Below are 22996 nucleotides of genomic sequence, written 5' to 3' on the forward strand. Positions count from 1 at the left end.
CACACACCCACACACACACACACACACACACACACACCCACCACCCCACACATCACACACACCACACACACACACACCACACACACCACACACCACACACCGGTAGATAATGGTAATTCTCTATCTGATCTTTAGGCGCAGATTACTTCATAGCACTGCATTTCTCCTGCTTGTGTTAAAGCCTGGCAGCATACTGTAGAGAGCAGACTGCTGAGTTTTAACACAGAAGGTGGTATACAGACTAAACAGCATGTTGAAAGTATGGCGGGTTTAATTCACAATGTGTGTGTGTGTAATTCCTGCTGCTTCTGTTTGCGTTGACAGCTTGATCACACGGTTTAGGCAAAGACACGAACGTTGATGAAAGAATGGAGCTCTCACCACTACAAAGCGTCCAGCAATTTAGCATTTAACAAGGGAGAGGAGCAGTTGTCAAACAGCTCTCTGTTTCATCGCTTTAAAAAAAACACAAAATGATTGCTTTAAGTCAGAGGAAGATTTTAAAAGTAGTAACTTTTGGTAGTCCAGGTGTAATGAGAAATAACTTCCTTTATTTTCCAAGTCTGTTTCTCACAAAAATGGCTTGTAAAAAATAAGTTAAGATAAAATCAAGAGTGTGGATAAAAACATAGTGGTACTCTGAGTGAGCACACAGCCAGGAGCCACGGTACTTAATTAAACCCTGACCGAGCTGAACTGAAGACTCCGAGCTGCTCGCAGTCCTAATTATGCAGCGCTGCTTCCTGTTGGCCAGCATCGACTTCCTGTCCACTCTTGTGCGGAGGCTTTCCCAGCAGCATGTTGTTCTTTGGGGAACAGCTATCAGGCTCCATAGTCATCACCTGCAACGAGTACCCATGAGCCTCTGCTGCCCAGGAGCGGTCCAAGTCCACGAGGCCCATGCACTGCTTTCCTGCAACGGTAAAAAAAAAAGGTAGTTTTAATCATTGTAAGGGACATTGTTAGAATCGAGTCCACACTTATATTTTAAATAGGCAAACATGAACCTTATGAAGGACTAAAACACAAAAAACTGAATGACATGACTTTATGTTTATTGGTATAAAAACTTTCTTGATTTCATACAGCCTTACAGTTTTGTGTTGTTTTCCTTTATTTTAAATCGTATTTATTGTTTAGGACAGTAAAATAAAATGCAACAGATCCCACAGTCTTAGCCACAAAGACAACGTTTTCACCAGACGTGCCGCGTTACGGCTCAGAAGCGTCCCAGAAGCGTCTCGGCGATGGGCTCCGCTAAAAATAGGCGGCTGGTCTATTTTCGACGTGTCGCGAGGCGTTGCATAGCGCCGGCAGGAAGTGGACCGGTCAGAGCATCCAGTCAATCCCCAAAATAAACTAATTTTACAGACCCTATCCCTCCGTAGTTTTTCAAGTAGGAGGAGAAATGCCAGCGTTCTCCTCCGGTTTACAGGCACTGTGTACATTATATATATAGAATAATTACGATGATGAATGCATTTTTTTACCACTAAAATACAGCAAAACATCTTTGATTCATGTCGTTTGTAACTGGAATATTACAATTATTATTAACTTTGTCTGTATGAAGTAGCCTGTCCAGGAAATATGCCCAAATCAACAAAAACTGCGAGCCGACACGCAAGACGCTCCGCTTCTGAAACGCGCCCGGTAGGGTTTGACGCTGTAGGACAGGGGTGTCAAACTCAAGGCCCGGGGGCCAAATCCGGCCCGCGACTTCATTCCATGTGGCCCGCCAGAGCTTGCAAAGAATATAATATGTTTATTATACGGTTACATGCCACTTTACAGAGGCACGTTGCCCATACACTACATGTCCCACAATGCATCTCGTTTTGTGACATGCGCACTGAAGAGACTTGCAATTATTTGCCCTGGACTTCTGCTTTCAGACGTAGTTAATTACGAAGTTATTACCCCATCCGATAATAATCTAATTCAGAGGCAATAATGTAATATAATACATTATATATATTATTTATTTATATAGTTACAACCGGCCCTTTGAGTGCAGCCATAATGTTAATGTGGCCCGCGATGAAAAAATATAAAACACAAGTCTCTCCATTTTAAGACATTTTAGTGAGTAAACCTTTTAGAAGCATTCATTATAGTGCTACTGTATTATTGTAGGTATTCCTGTATGTTCTTAAGATTGCCCCTACAGAACATTCTCTATTATCAACATTTTCTCACTGATTATCACACTTGTCTCTCAGTATTTCCTTTAGACAGACTTCAATTGTGTTTGCCACCTGTTACACCAGTGCCTGACAGTAAATGTGAGCTTTGGTCTGCCATGCTGCTCACAGTCACACTGGTATGCTCTGGAGAAATTGGATCAAACATGGTGAGAAAATGTTGGGAGAGGTTGGGCCCTGTTAGCTGGTATAAAGCAGAAACGCCGTGACAGGTGGTGTCAGGTACGTATGAAAGAGCTTCAGACTGACGAGGCATCTGGGAGCCTCCTCAGATTCAGAGGGGAAGCTTTGATAAGCTGGAGAACGATCAGGCAGAGAATGTTCTCCACATAATGAAATACTGTACAGTGGAGCTCCAGCACAGGCCTGAAGGTCTGACAAAATACTTTGAATCCGACATCGTATACTGTAGCAGCTGTTCACCGCAGCTGTTTCGTCACACTGAACAAATCCAGCATTGACATTTTTGACACTTCTCAAACGTCTAGACCGTTTGTAAGAGTAGAGAAGAAGCTCACACTGTAACAACAAATCTTAAAAACAAAACATCAGCATGTACCAAGTTACAGGGTTCATACACTTTTTCACCAATGACTTCTCCATGACCTTTACCTAATTTTCCATGACCAAAAAAATTACTCTTTCTCAGCGGTACCACTGAAAATGGTTTATTTTAACATGGAACAGGAAAATAAGGTCTGCATATGAAACATGTTGTGCCTATCTAAAACAAATCCAATAGTAGGCTTAATAGCTTCTACACGCTAAAGCAACTAAAATCTCTCACCAGCAAAATACCTCGTCAGTTAAATGCCATTTTACGTTTCATTACTATACGATACAGTATTTATTATCATTATAATATTACTATTTTGGCAATTAGATAAAATATAAATTATATTTGATGCAACTTTAGTTACATTTCCATGACTTTTCCAAAACTTTGGGAAAAATATTGTTTTCCATAACTTTTCCAGGGCCTGGAATCAGCATTTTCAATTTCCATGACTTTTCCAGGTTTTTAATGACCGTAAGAACCCTGAAGTTAACGGTTTAGGGTTTTTTGGTTGTTTTTTTGCCATGCTGGTGTCCATCACGCCGAACTATATAATAAACAAAGACTAACTTTAGGTGTGATTGTTTGATTTGACTTTAAACAATGAAATTAAGCATTTAAATGTACATTTTCAACACAGCAGCCAAAGAAGAATGCATCTGTAAAGAGTATCCATGTCTATTGTCAGCATTATGGAAAGGTCAATCCATTCAAATCATGTCTATTTGTCACATACACATCACAGATACAGAGTACAACGTGTACTGCAATTCTTTTGTAGCATAGCTTGAGAAAAATAAATAGTATGGAAGAGTAAAAGAGTGTAAACCGTACCTACGAGTCTCCTCTCAGGATGGAGCTGGACAGCAGTTTGGTCTGCGAAGCGACAGAGGATCATGTGTTCCTGAAACAAGAAGAAACGTTAGTTCAAGAACTGTTTATTAATTAATTCTACCACAATAGCTTTGGATGGTATCTGTCAAGTCGCTCTGCCATGGAGATAACCAGCAATTGGATCGAGCAGCAATTTGTAACCAATACAACCGAGATAAGCCATATACAGTGAAACGAACAGGGTTATACATGCACATGCACACAAGAATGCATGTTTTTTTTCCATCTAGTCATCTTAGCAGCTTATCCTGTGGAGCTGAGAGGTAAGTCTTCAGCAGATTACTAGTCCATCACATGACCTTCAAATTCCATGTAAGAACTCACACCTAAAGTATTTGAAACCAAACTATGGTCCAGACAAGTCCTTGGGTGAATTGCAATAATATTTTGTACAGACATTCATACTCTATAAAGGATGACTTTTTTGATCCCTTAACTTTTCCTCCAGAGAATCCTGATTTTTAAGCTTTTTAAGCAATTTCAAAATATAACAACATATCTGAATATAATACAAATACATTTGTTTTGGTGACCAAATCAAATATTTTTGTTTTTTTCACCCATTCTCATTCCAAGGTTTGCATTTCCAATTCGGTTTATGATCTGCAACTAATGGCTGTGGTTTTTTGTTTTAGTGCTAATTAGCTAACTTTATTATGGCAATAGGCTAAACTTAAAAGGTGAACCTGGCGAACATTACAGCATATTACATCAGCATTTTAGCATTGTCACTGTGAGAATGATAGCATGCTGATATTAGCATACAGCTGCACAGAGACACTAGCATGAATGCAGACTCTCAGCCTTGTTTTAGTGCGTTGTCTCTCCAGATTGATTTCCCTCTATTGTGTGCATCATTTGTAAACAAGCCGACTAGTTGTAGGACGTGAAAGTGATCAAGAAGGAAACCAAAACAGGAACGATTTCCATGCTTGTTAACCACATTGTAAACTTCTAAGATTCTTAGACAAGAAACATCCCTGTAAAGTTTCCGAAAAGGCCAGATCAACTTGTGTTTTAGTTTCAAACAGAAGGAAAAATGTTTCTGTCCTGTTTTTAGCTCGCCATGGTTTGTTCAGTTCATGGACAAAGAGTATCGGGTGAGCGCTTCATCAGTTCTACCTCGCGTCTACATTAATTGATTTGATTTCTCACTCCACAGGGTCGATGCTGAACGCAAGGCCACGGTATAGGTGCTTAAAGTTAGCTCTCAGCACCAATATCGCACACCATTAGCCCTTTGTTCCAGCGATACACCATTCGTCATTGTGCTGTCATTCTGTTTAACAACTTTTGTTCAGGAAGGACAACTATGGTTCTGCTTTAAAACAAAGTAATGCTGCTTTTATTTCTGCGAGTGTCGGCTGAGGGTTCAGTAGCATAGACAGGAAACAGTGGGGTCCTGGACACTCAGCCTGAATGAATAGCAAATACCAAACATGGTTGTTGGAAGCAAAACCATGAGGAGAGGCAGGGGAGATTTACAGCTCAGGTTTAAAGTGGCAGATAATGTGTCTGCCGGTTTAAATAGCATATACTGATTTCTCCTGCTGTGTGATGGGCTACGTACATGTTAAGCTTGTAATTTCCAGACCGAAAATATGGCAATTCTGGTTTATTTAGCTCACTGTGCTTTTGGAGAAAGGGTGAAAACAAGTCAAAACAATTTCCCACCGTCTTGTAAATAACATATCATTTGCTGTCCCTCTCAAGCCACGTCTGTCAAAGTCTGTTTCTTCTAGTGCACAACAGAAAAGGAGTTAAAGGTGGTCCAATGTTGTGACATGTCGGCTCTTGAGGTTTCCATGGACCTGCAGCAACTTCTGCAGAGATTCTCCCCGGGGGCTCTGACAGGTCCCATACATCATCGTGGGACGGGCCAGAGTACAGTGTGGTGTCTGTGCTGAGCGATAAGGGGCTGAGAGACTGAACTGCCTGTAGTATCTTTGTGGCTAAGATGATCTAATGCATTTTATTTTTACTGTGCTTAACAATACATATGATCAAATAAATGAAAAACTACACAAAACAGTAAGGCTGTATGAAAACAAGAACGTTTTAATACCTATAAATATGAAGTCGTGTCATTCAGTGTTTAGTGTTTTAGCTCTTGATAAGGTTCATGTTTGCCTATTTCAAACATGAGTGTAGACTCATTTCTAAATAGAGATGAACAAATCCCTTAATTAATACATTAAAAAAATGAGTTGTTATTCAATGTTTACATGTAAAGCGCCTGGAGGCACGTAGCTAACGGAAGCTAATGTTAGCATGCTAATATAAAGGGCCTGCTTCGCTAGACAAATGGAAGCAAAACATTTTGATATGTTTGCCCTGAGCCAAAACATGACAAAATGCTGGTTTGAACTGGAAAGATTTGAGATGAATACCTACAATTATTAAGGAAGTTAAGAACGTTATGCCCAAATGTAATAGTGGATTTACGGAACAGCTAATGGAGGCTAATTAAGGTACGTCTGAACATTTTTTCATGTGGTTTCTTTGTGTGCTGGGTGGTGACAATTGTGGTATGCCACATTTTACTGGGTAATTTCCCTCTGTTGTAGATATGTAAAACTATAACCTTTTAAAATAGTTTTCTGTGATTCCATTGTACTACTGAATTAATAAGCAATTAGCAACGAGAAAAACGCATCTCATTTTGTAGCTGACGACATAAGGCTGTTTTAAGGCAAGTCATGACCCAGGGAGAATCTCAAACACAATCCTTGTAAAAACCGAGTTGCTGTATTTGAGTATTCTGAACTTCACAGAGTGCAAAGTAATAATACATGCAATAGAGGGATAAAATGACATTTAAAAGCATACCTTAGAAGTCAGAGTCTCCTGGAACCTCTTGCTGTAAAAGGGAAAACAAATATTTGAACATCTTTGGGCAGTGATCAAACTGGGGGAGTAAAATGTGTTTATTACATTTATAAGTCGTATGTTTACTTGCTAAGCTCTAGGGTGTAGACTTTATTCTCTGTGGGAAATCACTTTCCACAAACAACATGCACTAACCTCTAAAACAAACCACTTTCTTTCTGGGAAGGAAAAATGAAATGAAAAAAGGGCTTTTGAAATGACATGGGAAAAGAGTTTGTTTGTTGGCAAGATGTAGTCACATAATCACCAAAGATAATTAAAAGTCAACATGAGGAGGGTCAGGGGTTAGGGGCCAGTCGGGTCACATGGAACGAAGTGTTCGGTTTAACTTGAACTGTTCAGGCGTTAATGAAACGGAGAGTTTAGTTTTACCGCTCATAAAAACCTGTGAACTGCCAGGAATGTGTACACCTGCACAGTATTCGCCTGAGTACCTGGAACATGACCTGAGGGTAAAACACTAAAAGTGGCAGGATGAAGATTGACACAGTCAGGTGCGTACTGTAGGCCCCTCACACACACACTGCACAACTGCCCTGCAGACACACAGCTTCTTATTGTCAATTACAGCTGCAAAGTCCTTTTTTTTTTAACATTCTTTAATATTTTATGAGGAGTCAGGAGGGGTGAAGTGTCAAGTTTGCAAAAAAAATGAGGAAAGGATAAGTAAGTATGTGAAAACTCTTAAATATGTGTACAGTACACTGAGCCCTCCTACAGGCACAATGGTCCCTGAAGAATATTAGAAAAACTGAATCATAGTAACAGTACACAGTTTGACCACTGTCAAAAAAAGTATTGGCAACCGTAACAAAAATATCTATGATTTATGCTAACTTATTTTAGAGGGGAGATTAGCCTAAACATTATAACTGAAACAAACTGGCACATTTGTTGGTGGTATTTTGGTGGAGATTCTGCAATAAACTAGTCAATAAGGTTATCCTTCTTTAATCATTTTGATTACAAGGTTAAGTCCAATCAGAATACTCGATTCTGATTGGTCAAATTTGACATTCCGGAAGGTTCATTCTCGCTAACAGACCGCTGCTTCGGATAACATGACCGTTGCTAAGGAGGATCAAGGGACTATTTGCAGTCATATCAATCCTCAGAATGAAGTCCGGTCGATTGAACCTCAGCTGTTTTTAAGCTTAAGGTATGGATTCAATGGTCTAACAATCCAATGTCATTGAGCTTTTAAGGTTCTTTGTATAGTTAAATGTAAATGTTGTGTAAATATTCCTTTTGCTAAATAATGCTAAATTGTTTCTAAAAATACTTACCTTATATACTTCTTTTTTTACCTACTATTGTAATTATTTTTCTTAGATTATGTATGTTCACACCACCAGATACCAAAGCAAATTCCTGTATGTGTAAACGTACCTGGCAATAAACTTGATTCTGACATGTTTTTAAAGACCTCATTACCCATGAAGGTATATTTTGTCGTATATAAACATTGTTCAATAGATGTATTATGCCAATTGGTTGTATGTATTTTGGACTGATGGTATGTTACTGTTGTTTGACCACCACATGTAAACAGAAACAGTAAAGCCCTCCTCCTCCTCCACTGTCACGTACCTCTCCCAACAGGCTTACCATGATTCCTTTCTGGCATATCACTGCTGCTGAGTGCCACATGAAACAGGCCACTACTGCTATACTCAAAACATCTACAGGGTTCAATTTGAGTGTATTACCTACCACACTTACAACTATTACAGCAGTACTTTAAATATTGAGAAAAAGAGGCATTTGTTGAGATTATCTGAGTACAACAGGCTGTTTGTGACTAAAGTTACAACCTGTGAAACCTTGCAGGAACTCAAATCAAATCCTGAGTAGTGGATGGAGAGATGAAGACAAGGGAAATGAAGAGAGAGCTGGATTTTACTTGGATTGACACTTGATAACTTGATTGTTAAATAATTATATGACCAATTTCTCAGCATTTCTTGATAAAAAAAAAAACATTTCTGGGAAGACTGATAGCTCAGTGGTTAGAGATGTTAGCCCATTATTGGTGTCTGTTGCCGCACAGTACGCGGAAAAAAATTCACGTCATCCCAAATATCTCCCACTTTCACCTCTGGATCTATAATAAAAAGGCACTTCTGCCCCAAAAATATCTTTAAAAAACTAACAGAAATCAAAAAGATTCCCCTAAGTTTAGGTGTCCCTACTCACATTTTAAATAATCATAAGAGAACAATAGGCAGCGACTAGATCAGAACACAAAATCTGTCAAAACACGATATTATTTTCCCAGACAAGAAACTTGGTGTAATTAGTCTAAAAGACAAAATCACAACTATAATCAGCTCAACAATTTAAATGGGTATCTCCATTTGAACATTCTTGTGATCAAAGTCTCCCAGTTGCTACAAAAAGCAATTCTTCACAGCAACATTTTGTTTTGAAGCCTGCATTGAGTGGTTTCAGCAGCATAATACCTTGTGATGACTCTGGAGCCATTACAGTGCCATTAGTCAACACAGCGCTGCTACAACAGCAGGATCAACACATTTAACTATTGCCTCTTGCTTTTCTGTCATTAGTTTTTTTCTAAACAACCTTCCTAAAACTGAAAATGAACTTCATTCTGTGTAACACTGCATGCGATGAAGTCATTTCCACCAGAGTTGCATTTCGTGTCTGTGCCTCCAACTGGCTTTTCTTTTCACTCTTTAATATCCAAGACAGCGTTGATACTGCTACTATAACGGGGGTTGAGATTGAAAAAGGATGAGGGGAGGATCTAGTTGGCGATATGACACCGTTGCCTGGTGCTGTCAGTGGTGGTGCTAAGAGACAGGAGGTGAACAAAAAAGCAATGACGAGAGTTATACGGATATTGTGTGTACGTGTGAGAGTGAGTTGGAGAATAAGTGTGAAAATGATGGAGAGCAAGAGCCCCTAAAGACAAAATAAATCACTAAGAGAGAAGGGAAGCATGGGAGCCAACAGAAGAAAACAACAAGGTCAGAAACAAACAGAAGAGTGCAAACCTCTTGGGAAATGAGAACTTGATTGCGTTCTGGATGAAGCCGTAGCAACATGGACTGATGACGAAGGCCGCTGCCGCCTTGATGCAATGCTCCATCACCATGTCCGTTGCAACGCCGCATGCATGGAGGGCAACCTGAAGTGAAATGGACAAAGAAACCAAACGTTTATCACGAGTAAATCCTAAGCTTTCCTAAAAAAAACCTCTTTGTCCTACAGCAAGGTAAAAACAGGAGAGCACTTGAGAGCATCCACTCAATCCCATTGATTACTTCATAATGGATGCTGCTATTAAATACATCTATACTCTCAGAGGTGCAGTCTGGGGTGTTAGAGCAAACAAAATATATTAGTGCTTCAGGGGCAGAGGCACGAATGCATCAGGATTCCCATTGAGTTGGTAAACAGTGCGTGGGGCTGCACACCTAGCTATGCATTAGTAATGGTGTGGTTATATATTAGATAGCAAAAAGAGACAATATTAAAGCCTGCATGCATTCCAGCCTGCAAAAACACATTATCATTCATTAGATGCAATGGATATAATATCCAAAGTATAGTGGAAAAACAGATGATTTCCTCCCAAGCGTGCATTAGCTAAATAGATTCTCTGCTAATGGGCCACATAAAATGAGTCATATACAGTCTGATGTGACAATAGCTGAACAGGCTCATTGAAATTAACCCCATCCAACTCGAGCAGCCGTCTTAAATTTCTATTCTTTGTCTTCCAAGAAGTTGTCACTTGGCGTCCGGGAGTCTGATTCCTACACGTTGCCTTGACAGCGGTGCCACAGAGCAGAAGTTAAAGCTCGGTCAGGACGGGGCTAAGCAGAGATTGGCAGCAGCTACAAAAGATTAGAGAAGATACAGATAGTCTAAACGTGGCCAAACACTCTCATAAAGTCACTGAAATGTCTGGGCCGGTGTGCATTTCTCAGACATGCTTAAGCGCTCCCTGGAAATTGGGAAGCTGTAGCAATCCTTCAGCTCACAAATACACAACAAGGTGCGTATTGAAAACATGGAATGCTTTTTATATGTCATTTCACAGTCTGAAGTAGACACCAAGTCTTCTCATCTGCGTTAACAGCTCCACAAGATGAGTTTGGTCTCTGAATGTTGATCATCAAAGAAGCATTTATTCCACTTCAGAAAGATGTGCACTGATTCGAAGATGAAGGTAAACAAGGAGAATCTGCTCATGAAAGATTTTACAAAAACTGGGAAATTGTTATCAATTACCTGCACGGCCGTGTATCTATTTGACACCTAATTTCATATTCTGCATATATTCACGGCATCAGGGAAAAGACAGGCTTGTGTTCTCTCAACAGCTTGTTTCTGACGGCTGATGAGGAGTCCCTATCAGAGATTGCATGATGTTACATCCTCTCACATCTAAAGAAAAAATAATTAACAAAGTAACACCATTACTCTTACCCAGCTACTTAATGCTGTGCATTAGTCATGCTGGGGTAAATCCTAATTACATTTTATGGCCTTTAGCCTTGAATTTAACACACACACAAAACCACTCAACCAAAATAAGGCACACAACTTGAAAAAAAAAACATTCTGATATGTTTTGATAAATAATTCTGCATTTCCAATTCATGATTTAAAAAGCATTGCTTAATCAATGACTCAGATTGTCTTTTGTCTCAGTCTAATTAAGCAATTTCCGTGACTAAAATGTTATGCTGGATATAATTAAAAACTTGTTAATGGAAGATTAAAATATAAACAAGGCTGATTTAAAGTATTCCAATAGACATACAGTATTTTATACATGCCCGGATAATCACATTTGTACACAACTATTGCAATAAAAAGTCAATATGCAACAACCAACGGTCATTTATTAAACTGTGTTCCTTTATAAATGAGTCTTTGGGGGAGAGGAAAAGCTGTTTCCATCTGTATATTCCTCTCAATATTCACAACACAGACATAATAAGGCTTCATTATTCACTCTTATACGAGTAATTACATCTCTGCCCTGTCCCATCAGACCCTCGTGCAGTACAGCTAAGTAAAACGTTTATTAATCAACAATGCATTCTTCCACAGTGCAATACTGTAGCAGGAAGGTGTGACGCAACAGTTACTGAAGAGGCCATGTTATGCCCTTTGGGGTTTTCCTTCTCCTGCAGTGTGTTCTATAGGTTTGTGTGCATGTAAATGGTCTGCAAAGGCTAAAATCCCTGTGTTTTTCTCCTACACCCCCCTCTGCCTGAAACACCTCAATTGGACTCCTTTGTTAACTTACGTAACATAGTGACATCAACATGTTATCACATCACTCGTGCTTCTATTGGCTAGTGCTCCAACACATTGTATGTGATGGGCTAAGGGGCGGGACATCTCAAAACCAATCTCAGCTAACCAATCAGTGCAAACTGGGCTCTGGTTTCAGACACAGGGTGAAAAGAGGTGCTGCAGCACAGGCAGTATGAGAAAAATAAAGAGCTTTTTGAACATTAAAGCTTGGAGACATGTCACAGGAGAGGCAGAAAATACAATTATGAACCTGAAAAATAGCATAATAGGGCCCCATTAAATTGTTCAGAGTCTTGCTTTGCTTTGTTGGAGTTTTACATGTTCAGTTCATTCATCCTTCGGGATAAATAAAGTCTTATTTTAAGATAATCTTGCAAAACTAGGTGTGCTTTGTTTTGTTCCTCTCAAAAGGTAGATGGGATTATAGATTTGACTGGAAAAAAACATAATAATAAAAAGAACCAGGAAGAAAATGGAATGACATTAGCTGATAAAATCTTATTGAAATTGATCACATACAAAAGTCTTAAAGTCTTAACGACAAGTACATTTTTCTCCACACAAGCATAACGAAGTTTACAGGAAAAATCAATAGCAGACAATCACACCCTTAAGCCGAACCGATAATGGATCTGGATGCAGGAACAATCTACAACTTTACCTGCCTCCGAGGCTCAATGTTATCTGACAAGAGAAAGAATAAAAGCAATATACGCTGTATGTGGACGCTCCACTCGTCTTACACCTGGGACATTTAACTGCAGACAGGACGAGCAGACAGTGACTAAGAATAGGGAATTTAATTAGCCTGATTTAATGAGCGTGACTAAAAATGGAGCCATGTTTAATACATAACCCAGTGTGATGGTTGGCTCCTTCAGGTAGAAATATCTGTGTCACGCAAGAAGAAGCTTGGCCACAGCAACAGTTAAGGATGCACAGAGTTTGAGGTATGAATGTCAAGCAGTGCAGAAAAGAATAAACTTAACCTGTTAAGCCCCGAGCCTGTTTTTCAGGTTTCAGGCTCGAAAATGACATGCCCAAAACAAATGACTACAACTTCACTTCTAAAAGGGTTATATGAAAAAAGGGTTATATGAATAATTTCTTTTATCAAAGCAAGGTTACATCTGTGAGTTGGATGTAGAAGTGTCAGAATCAATATAGATTTTTCTCAGTCAGAGTAAATTCAGATGGAACATAGTAAAAAAAGGTAAATTCTTACCTCCGCCTACAAAGAACCCATTACTTATAATGAAAACCACCCGCCCGAAAAAAAGACCCGCCGAGGGGGGCTTTGGGGCTTAACAGGTTTTAAGCACCCGTTTTATACATAATTCTAAACACTCATTTAAAATCCATGTGTGCGCGTGATTGTAGAAATGAATGATCTGTTTGTTTCTTGCCAAGTGGAGCGGGTCTCAGTGGAGTGACGACGCTGGAACAATAGCTTCTAATTACTGCAGGTATAAATAGAGAGTTAAGATTGAGGCTAGTAGAACATCTGGCTTTTGTGAAACTGGGCTGTGACACGGGGCAGGAAGATGGATCTCCTCAACATGTTTGTGAAGACACTGACCTGAGACGTATAAATAACAACACGGAGGAAGATTGATGATGATGATGGAGAATGTACGGGAGAGGGAAATGTCGCCTGTGCGGAAACAGGACCAGAAACTCTTCATAAGGGCATAGGAAGACCTTTTAGTGTGGCAGCCAGATTCAAGCACCGAGTGAACAATCACAGTTAAGGAACTATTCGCTTTAAATAGATGGTAATTATCAGTTCGAGAAGTCAAGCGCTGAGTGGAAGGTGGTGGGTGTTTTAAAAAGGACCAGCAACCGTTTTGACATGCAGTGGGAGAGTTCTACCTAAAGCCGCCTTTTAGACCCATTAAGCATAGAGCTAGTGAAATATGTATTATGTTGTCACACTTAGCTGAGGAGACTTTAAAAATATTCACTAAGTTGGATCTTAAGCTTAAACGCAAACAGGCAGAACTGCGTTGCTGGCTGCCAGCAGCTGGCAGATTCTGTTGCTGTAAATGTGTGTGATGAATTAAGATGTAAAAGCGTGACATGGTCAAGGTAACTAAGACACTTCAAACAGCTGGCAACCATTACTTTAGCTTTGCCCGTCAATTTCTGTGTAAAACTACCTTTTGGCTTTGCGATAATGAGAGGTAACGCGTGACACACACCGCTCGACTGAAGTGCAGAACACTAAAAGGCTTCTGATTAAAAGCTACCCTTCAGAAAATAGAAAGCCACCTTAGCTTAACTGACACAAATAATTGAACGTTGGCATTTACAGTTTCCGGAAAAAGCTCAGGGGATTAAATGTTACTTCTTATATGGTCATTATATCACAGTTAAGGGGCGTGGTTCGGCCCGACGGCCTGAAGTGAGCTATTGCTTTTATAAAACGGTTACCATATGTGGCAATATGAAAGAAAAATACACACTCTAATTTAAATAGTTTTTATTAGTAAATAATGATGTTCAAAATAAAATAGTCCCTCTGTTGCCTTCTGCACAAAACATAGTGCGAGGTGGTTGCTATGCAACAACACTAACAGCTAGCGAACATATTAGACAGAGAGCGTTGATCCATTATTTGGCTATTTATTTACATTAATTTGTATGTTGCCGTTTATTGTGCACCCACTGAAAAACTGTCCAGCATCAGTAGCATGGCTAACGTGGTTACTTGTATAGGTTGAGGTTGTTCTAGGCTGTTGCTTGGCGTGGCGAGAATATTGCTCCACTTTCTCCGGTCCCCGAGATTCGGCTTCCAGTAGCTCTGGAGAGAGCTTTCGCACCGGCGGCCACTAACGGTCATAATGTCTCTGCTTTGTTTCAAGAACCGCATCAGAAAGCTTTTGAATGGTGATACTTTTCCAGTTGGTCTACCTGCTCTTCACGTAGCTCTACATGTCGTCGTTTAGGTGCTTTCTGGAGATAGGCACTGCTCAATCCACTCCTCCATAGTAAGGCCACCCCGGAGGTTGAAGTTAACCTTAAATGTTTCCATCTTAAGCTTTGTTAGTTAGTTAGTTTCGTAACGGACGTAATGTAACAGCTGTAACGGTTGTAGCTTTTCTCAGACGCGGAGGGATACTGATTTGTGAAAAGTAACTGCAATTCTACCCGTGATATACGCTCATTATATCACGGCTAAGAACCAATCAGATTGCTTGATTTGACTTGTCCGTTTTATAAGACTAGATATACAATGATCAGAAACATTGCAGTGACATTGTGATTGTGGCAGAGTTTATGAAGTGTAAATCAAACATCTTGAAATTGATCAACAGAAATATGAAGAACCGGGTCTTGGCGAAATAATCATTATTAACCTTTTTAAATAAAATATAATGTTGCTCATGTCAGATAATGGGAGCTGATTTGACAATGATGCCTACAAACATCATCCTAACTTTTAGATAAACTGTAGCAACATGGAACTGGATGACTGCCACGTTGATAAGGTTATTACAGAAATGTATTGCAGCACATTTTTGACATTAACATGTAGTCTTTGCCATGTAACTCAATAATACGAGCACAATGACCATATAGTATAATGGGGTACACTTTTAGTATATACACACTGTACATAATGGGACTACAGTGGATTGTTTTTCTGTATTGTAATGGATTAAATAAATTGTGCGTCTTAAGCTTTAGAGTTTGCACACTCCATGTTGTCGCTAATAGCATTTCCTTTGTGTCCGAACAATATTTTCACTGGTCTTTTAGAGAGCTACTGTGAGTGTGGAAAAGCAATGTGATTTGCATTAAAAATATAATATAATGTGGTGATTGCAAATTGGGTTGTGATTACAGTTTAACAATGCAAACGACATTGAACACAAAGGACTTAAATCAGTGCTGCTATTTAATACTGATTGAAATAGGGGAAAAACAGGGTGCAGTTCAGATAATATTGTGACTACCCAATGATCTTATTTTCCAGTTATGGCTATGGTTTAATTTTACCATCACAAACAAGTTTCACACTGCATTTGAGTGCAGTGCTTTAAATTAATATTAAAGGTCACCTATTATGCAAAATCCACTTTTTCATGTCTTTTCTACATCAACATGTGTCCCCTCTGTGCAAAGAGATTCTGAAACTTTCAGGGAAAAAGATTCTCTCACTTTTTGTCCTGATCCATTTATATAAAAACCTGTCTGAAAATTAGCTGATCAGATTTTGGCCTCTTTATGATGTCATAACGATTTCTTGGCTTGACGATCTTTCTATGTGTAACCATTAGCCAATCAGCAACCAAGGTAACCCCCCCCCCCCCCCACACCTTATCACCTGAATCTCCTCCTAGAGCACTATCGAGTTCTTTTTAACCAAATATCTCTCAGAGGGGCGTGGGGAGGGGCTCCTTATTTTCATCTAAAGTCACAGACAGAGAATCAGCACTTTTGAAACAGGGCTGAAACAGAGGGGTTTATGGGATGCTGCAATGATCTGTTTGGTGTTTCAGCCAAACACTTCAGAGACATGTTTTGTATATATCTGAGACCTATAATATATTGATGAAAAACTGTATAATAGGGGACCTTTAACAAATTAGCCAAATCACTTTAAATGGTTACCTGCCTATAGAACCTGTGGATCATCAATCAAATAGAGACACAATTGATGCAAAGGCATCTTTGTATAGTGTTAATAGCAACACTTTGCTCACCCCAATCTCAAAGGGTCCGGTGAAGTAGTCCAGATTCGCCTGAATGAAGCCGATGTTTTTCAGACCGAGCTCAGCGCCACGACGCTGGGCTCGGACCAAGGATTCCTCTTTGTTCTCTATGAGGATCACCTTGAATAAAAACAGAAACAACACAGCTGCATGTGATTGCAACTTTTTCATACAACCTGGAATAGGATACAATACATTTTTAATACATGGCAACATAAAAACACAGCTTTATGGAAAAATAATGAATGAATACACCTCTCAAAAATGAAAAATAGACTAGAATAAGATGACAAACATAAAATAAAAGGATTTATTTGTACAATTAATAAAGAAACATTATTTATATGACCAGTTCAACTCTCATCACCTTATCATTAAAAAATACATCTAATAATTTACCTACTAATCTCTTTTTAAATGTCAAAAATAATGATAAATGCCATTTAAAGGTTACCAGTCTAGAGTCACGAGTCCCAGCACACACACACACACACACACACACACACACACACACACACACACACACACACACACACACACACACACACACACACACACACACACACACACACACACACACACACACACACACACACACACACACACACACACACACACACACACACACACACACACACACACACACACACACACGTTACCTGGCAATCTGGAAGTGTGTGAGCCAGAACAATGCCAAGGTGGCCCTGAGAAACGGCACGAAGAAAGAGAAAACAAATGAAAATGCACAATGTGAAAACAGCAACCATCAAAGGGGTCATGAATGGAATTATGATTAGTGCTACCCTTTCCAACTAAGTATTGACCCTCTCGCCATGCAGCACTATCGCTCTGAGCGTGCATTTATATGAGGGTAATTACCAGTGCGTCTGTGTTCAACGGCCAACAACACAAGTCATTTAAGGAAAACACGAGGGAAGTTGAGACTTCGCTCCCTTCAGCTGGCTGCTAATGGATCAGCCGTATAATGGATCCATCAGTTGGAGCGGTGATAAATGCGCATGCATAGCTTCACTGATGGATGAATCCACGTACCGTCCCACTGCAGAAATCCACCACCGTGTACCCAGGCCTGGCTATCTCCGTAACCATGGCAACCAAGTTATTCAGCTGTTGCCTCTTCCTGACGGCACGGATGTTTGACATTTTCCCTGCAAAAGAGCACAAAGCGGAAAGCAACAGGTGTTTTTTTTAAGAGGAAAGTTCAAATGAAAAGTCCATTAGAAGTAAGAAAAAAAAAAACTCTGCCATGAAAGAAAACTATTTTCTTATAAATATGCCTGAGGATATAAGTCCTGCTAAATCTTTTTAAGACACTTTTATAAACAGACTTTTCTGTTAAACCCAAAACATATGAGCTTTTCTTCATAGCATCTTTGTTTATTGGTGTGTTTGGTTGTATCTGTTTTCCCACTGTATTGCTTTTTTAACTGTTGCTTCCTTTGGTTTTTTTGTATGTATTGGTAGCTTGGTTGAGTTCAGTCAATGAACAACATAACACGTCAGAATACGTGTCAAATGAAATCTCTCTATGCCCCCCCATTTACAAAATCTCTTACGAAAAGGCAATATTCAACATAGGGGAGAGCAGCGCTTAGTCACTCCCGGACGTGGTGCTTTCATCTATAGGCTCGAAACACCTACACAAATATACTATAAACGGTGCTAATCTTTGACCATTTAAAATCTATTAATACACACTACCTTTTTTTCTACCTCTTTTCCTTTTCCGTCAGCGGGCAAAAGTTCCCTCCACACAACTGCTCAGATTAGGATTTAACAAGCAGCCATTTCAGGTAATGTTTACACCGCACAGATAAAAAAAACCTCCACTCCGTCATCAGCAAGTTTTCCAGGCAATTGCCAACCAGGGAGAGCATACAATCATTCAACATAATCAAAAGCGTGCCTCAGGGCCAGAAAGTGTCCTCTTTGTTTGTGGCAGAACTTTCTGTTGCTATGCGATCAGTGTGTACCCCATTAACTCGGAGCACATTTCAGTCTCTGGCATCTTCATCACCCTTCTTCTAGCACGGTGCATCGGCAGTGAGCCGGTGACACGCTGCGCAGATGCTATCTCCGGTCCATAAATCTAGAGTGGTGAGTGTTTCATTTACCCCATACTCATTCCCTCACTGAAGTATCAGACAAAATATTATTCCTACACGCTCTCGCTCACTCTGCTTTGTATACGACACCAGGGGAGGTAGAGAGCGGAAGAAGGACTTTTCATTCTGCAGACAACAATAGGATATTTTATAGGGTCATTATTCAGGTTCTCATGCTGGCTGTTATTGAACTGATCCCAGTTGTAGGGAGAGCACAATAAAGAAAGTGAGGGATGAATTTAAATACAGAAAAACAGCAGGAAGGAAATGGAGAAGACTACGCGCTTGATTTGTATTAGTAATTCACACAGGCGCAGGCACTTCTATGTATCCGTGGCTCCAGAGGGGCTTCAGTGTGAAGGCTTTTTGATGCATCCGAACACATTTAGATTTTAATTGCAGTGGGCAGAAATAGAAATGGGAATCAAAGACAAAGCTTAGTGAGGAAGAATAGAACAGCCAGACAAAGTAAGAGCGCAAATTATCCATTTAAGACTCAAACTTCTGATGTGAAATAGAAAACTTTAAAACTTTCCATAAAAGACATTCAGAGCATTATTAAACCAGTAAAACTATTCGTATAGAGTGAAGTACTGTTGTCCTGAGCAGAGAATAAAGTCATACTGCCTCCAAGTGTGTACTTTTAAACTAGCAACTTTTAGCTCGGTTTTAAACTCCTTTGTTTACTTCTGGAACATATTGATGTAACAGCCGCACTCCTATTGGACATTACATTACATTACATGTTACTTGTCAGACGCTTTTATCCAAAGCGACTTACATACTCAATACTGTGGACAATCACCACAGGAGCAATTTGGGGTGAAGTGTCTTGCCACACGCCTCCACTCGCTCTAACACAGTGTCCCGATAGAGATGTCCCGCCCCTTAGCCTATGCTGTTGACAAAACACAACAGAGCCGGCCAGCTAACCAATCAGAGCAGACTGGGCTCTGGTTTCAGACAGAGGGTGAAAAGAGGTGCTGCAGAACAGGCAGTATGAGAAAAGTAAAGAGCTTTTTGAACATTAAAGCATGTCACAGTAAAGACACAAAATACTAATATGAACTTGAACATTTGCATAATATGTCTCCTTTAATGCGCGACAATTTAAACTGTGTGTCAATTGGCTTGGGCAAGCAGCACCAATTAAATTCTTCAAGCTTTCATTGCTGATTATAGTCGTCTTTAAGGTCAAGCACATTTTAAGCGATGAAACACACTTCTTGTTACTTGTGCCATTATATTGAAGTGTGAAGTATTCTCTCAATTGTTCTATCTGTTATCTGAGTGAATTCAAAGCAATTACACACACCCACTCTCAAGACCTCTCTCACTTTTTATCTTTTCCTTGAAAGCACATCAGAAAATGAAATTGAAAACAAAGGAAGAGGTCAACTGTAGGTTTGCTTGTCTGCGCCCACCCACTCAGCATTAGGTATCTGATGCGTTTGACCTTTAGCTGTGGTGACCTTTCTCCAAAACAAAGTCTTGTTTGAGTAGAAGTTCACAGAGTCGATCACACCCACACACACAGACTTTGTATTCAACAAAGGATAATCCACACACCTGTTGCACTATAAGTGGGCATTGATCCTACATCTACATCTTGCAAACATACATTTGTTCATAATTTACTTTTTATTTTACATTAACATAGCTCAAAGTGGCTTGCCTTACAACAGGGGTGTCAAACTCAATTTCATCGCGGGCCACATTAGAATGATGGTTGCACTCAAAGGGCCGGTTGTAACTTTAAGACTATATAAATATACATAGATAAATATATATAATATATATAAAATAATGTATTATTTTACAATATTTCCTCTGCATTGGATTATTATCGGATACTTTCAAATTCTAGCGCACTCAAGCTGGTTTCTCCATTCTTACCTACCCTACCTTTAACTGTGACATGTTTCCATGCTTTAATGTTCAGGTGTGTGGGAGAGAAACTCTCTCTGGAGGGAACTTTTATTTACATGCACAAAAACCTATTTAACCATAGAGCAAAGGGAAAAACTCAAAAACAATCGTAAGGCCTCTGTAAAATTCACATTCTGCGACAGTCTGCTGGCCATAATCCCTAAATTGAAAACCACTGGCCTTGTCAGATTTGAAAACAGCTCTAATCAATATCTTTGTTTTAACAATGGATCAAATGATAATGTGATCTGCAGCTTCCCCTCAGCTCTGTGGAGCTTTTTAGCTGATGGAAATAGTGGAGAGTTTAGTGCAGGGGTGTCAAACTCAATTTCATCGTGGGCCACATTAGCATTATGGTTGCACTCAAAGGGCCGGTTGTAACTATATAAATATACATATATAAATACATAATATATATGAAATAATGTATTATATTATTGCCTCTGCATTGGATTATTATTGGATAGGGTAATAACTTCATAATTAACTACGTCTGAAAGCAGAAGTCTAGGGCAAATAATTGCAAGTCTCTTCAGTGCGCATCTCACAAAATGAGATGCATTGTGGGACATGTAGTTTATGGGCAACGTGCTCCTGTAAAGCAGCACGTAACCTTATAATAAACTTATTATATTCTTTGTAAGCTCTTGTGGGGCCACATAAAATGAAGTGGCGGGCCGGATTTGGCCCCCGGGCCTTGAGTTTGACACCCCTGCCTTAGAATGTGTATGTTGATTTTGTTGTTATTATTATTATTTTTTTTTATTTCAATGTTATTTTTTGTGGTTACGGTCTGTTTGTTTGTTTGTTTGTTTTCTTTGGTATTGTTGACCCTGGTAGAATGGTCTCTTTTACTCCCTTTATTGTACATGTGAGGGTCTATTTATGTATGCTTTCTGTGTTTGACAATGTCACAAATAAATCATATATTAAAAAAAAAGAAAACGCAGCTCAAAGTGAGGATAAACTGATTGTTAAAAATCTAAAGCTTAACTATCATGTTGATCTTAACTTGCTGTCACGTGTGCCTGTACCTGTAAAAGCCAAAAGTATTTGACTGTATTACTCTAACATGGTATAACATCTGGATGTTGTGTTACTTTTTCAAAGTCGCTAGAGGATGGGTCAGAAAGATGCTGCTACCTGTGAACTGAATTCATTCACTTCTCAATGAATAATGCTGTATGAGATGTATGAAGTTCCAGAGTAGATGTATTAATTGACCCAGTCCCTTGCCTAACAGGCAGTGGATTCAGGTAATGAGCCCAAGAGGTAATGCTCCTACATGTCTTTTTTGCAAAGAAGGTCACAGAGACACGACTCGCAGAAAAGCACCTCCCCCAGGGTCCTCATGAGACTTCATCAACATGCGTCTCAGGAGGATCTCTGCACTGAATTGCAATCCTCTCGCCAGACAGAAAGCTGAGAGAGGATGATTACATTCATTGATGAGATTTCTGAATGCATTTTTCAACAGCTCTTCCCACTATTTCACATAGCAGTCTGTTTGTGGCACGATCTAGTTTAACATATGCTTTTGAAAAATAGATTGTCCTCAAGGTATTGAAGCTAAAACGCACATAGATATTGCTCAATTATAACATGTTGACAGCTGGCAGCTAAAATGTTAACCATTTTCACCATCTTAGTTCAGCTTGTTAGCATGCCATTATTTGCTAATTAGCACTAAACACATAATGGACACAGTGCATTTGTCTTCCTCACGATGCTGCTGGATGGGGCATGAATGTCTGTACCAAATTTGATGGCAAGTCTTCCAAGTGTTTCTGAGTTATTAGGCTCAAAACCACACATGTGAACATCATGGTGGCACTAAAGGAAAAGTCAGAGGATCGCCAACGTGTTAAGGAATCCTCTTCTTGGATCTCTGAAATGTTTGTACACAATTGTGAGCTAATCCATAGAATAGTCGTAAAGGGATTTCAAGTAAATGTCAAATCCTAATGAAGGCACAAAAGGAACATCCATAAGTGGCTTGTTTGTGAGGGTTTGTGTAATTGAACCTTTGCTGTGTACATCTGCAGATAGCGGCTGTGACCGATCAATAGGAAATCAATTCAATGCAGCTGTAATGTCTCTCTGTCACAGTTATCAATGTCCTAGTATTAGCAACCAGAGTAAAAAGTGTTCAGGCACAATTTCTGATTGAAGGATAGTCTATCTTTCCAATAAGCAAAATCATAACACGTCGCCAAAGTTCCCAGCTTAAGAACAAGCATCAAGGTGACATGAATAATTACCTTAATTGACAATAACACAACCACCGCCTATAAATTCAGTTTATGAGATACAATAATGAAACAACGCAGTTTTGACAAGGAATCCTCAAAAGTTTGATCTGAACCCAAACTTGTGAGACAA

At 39.5% G+C, this 22996-nt stretch overlaps 1 protein-coding gene across 1 annotated transcript in view; it reads right to left on the reverse strand.

Annotated features, from left to right (window-relative positions):
• Positions 1–531: 531 nt before the first annotated feature.
• Positions 532–22996, reverse strand: part of gstcd (glutathione S-transferase, C-terminal domain containing) — a 56346-nt gene continuing 33881 nt past the window's right edge. Inside the window, exons 6-12 of the mRNA XM_034130469.1 lie at positions 17613–17728; positions 17219–17263; positions 16551–16679; positions 9561–9694; positions 6484–6514; positions 3595–3664; positions 532–913 (exon numbers count right to left, since the gene is read on the reverse strand). Coding sequence (XP_033986360.1) covers positions 723–913; positions 3595–3664; positions 6484–6514; positions 9561–9694; positions 16551–16679; positions 17219–17263; positions 17613–17728 — 716 coding nt within the window. The 3' untranslated portion in view covers positions 532–722. The remainder of the gene's footprint in view (positions 914–3594; positions 3665–6483; positions 6515–9560; positions 9695–16550; positions 16680–17218; positions 17264–17612; positions 17729–22996) is intronic.

This window comes from Trematomus bernacchii, unplaced genomic scaffold (genome assembly GCF_902827165.1).
Source record: "Trematomus bernacchii unplaced genomic scaffold, fTreBer1.1, whole genome shotgun sequence".
Taxonomy (NCBI): domain Eukaryota; kingdom Metazoa; phylum Chordata; class Actinopteri; order Perciformes; family Nototheniidae; genus Trematomus; species Trematomus bernacchii.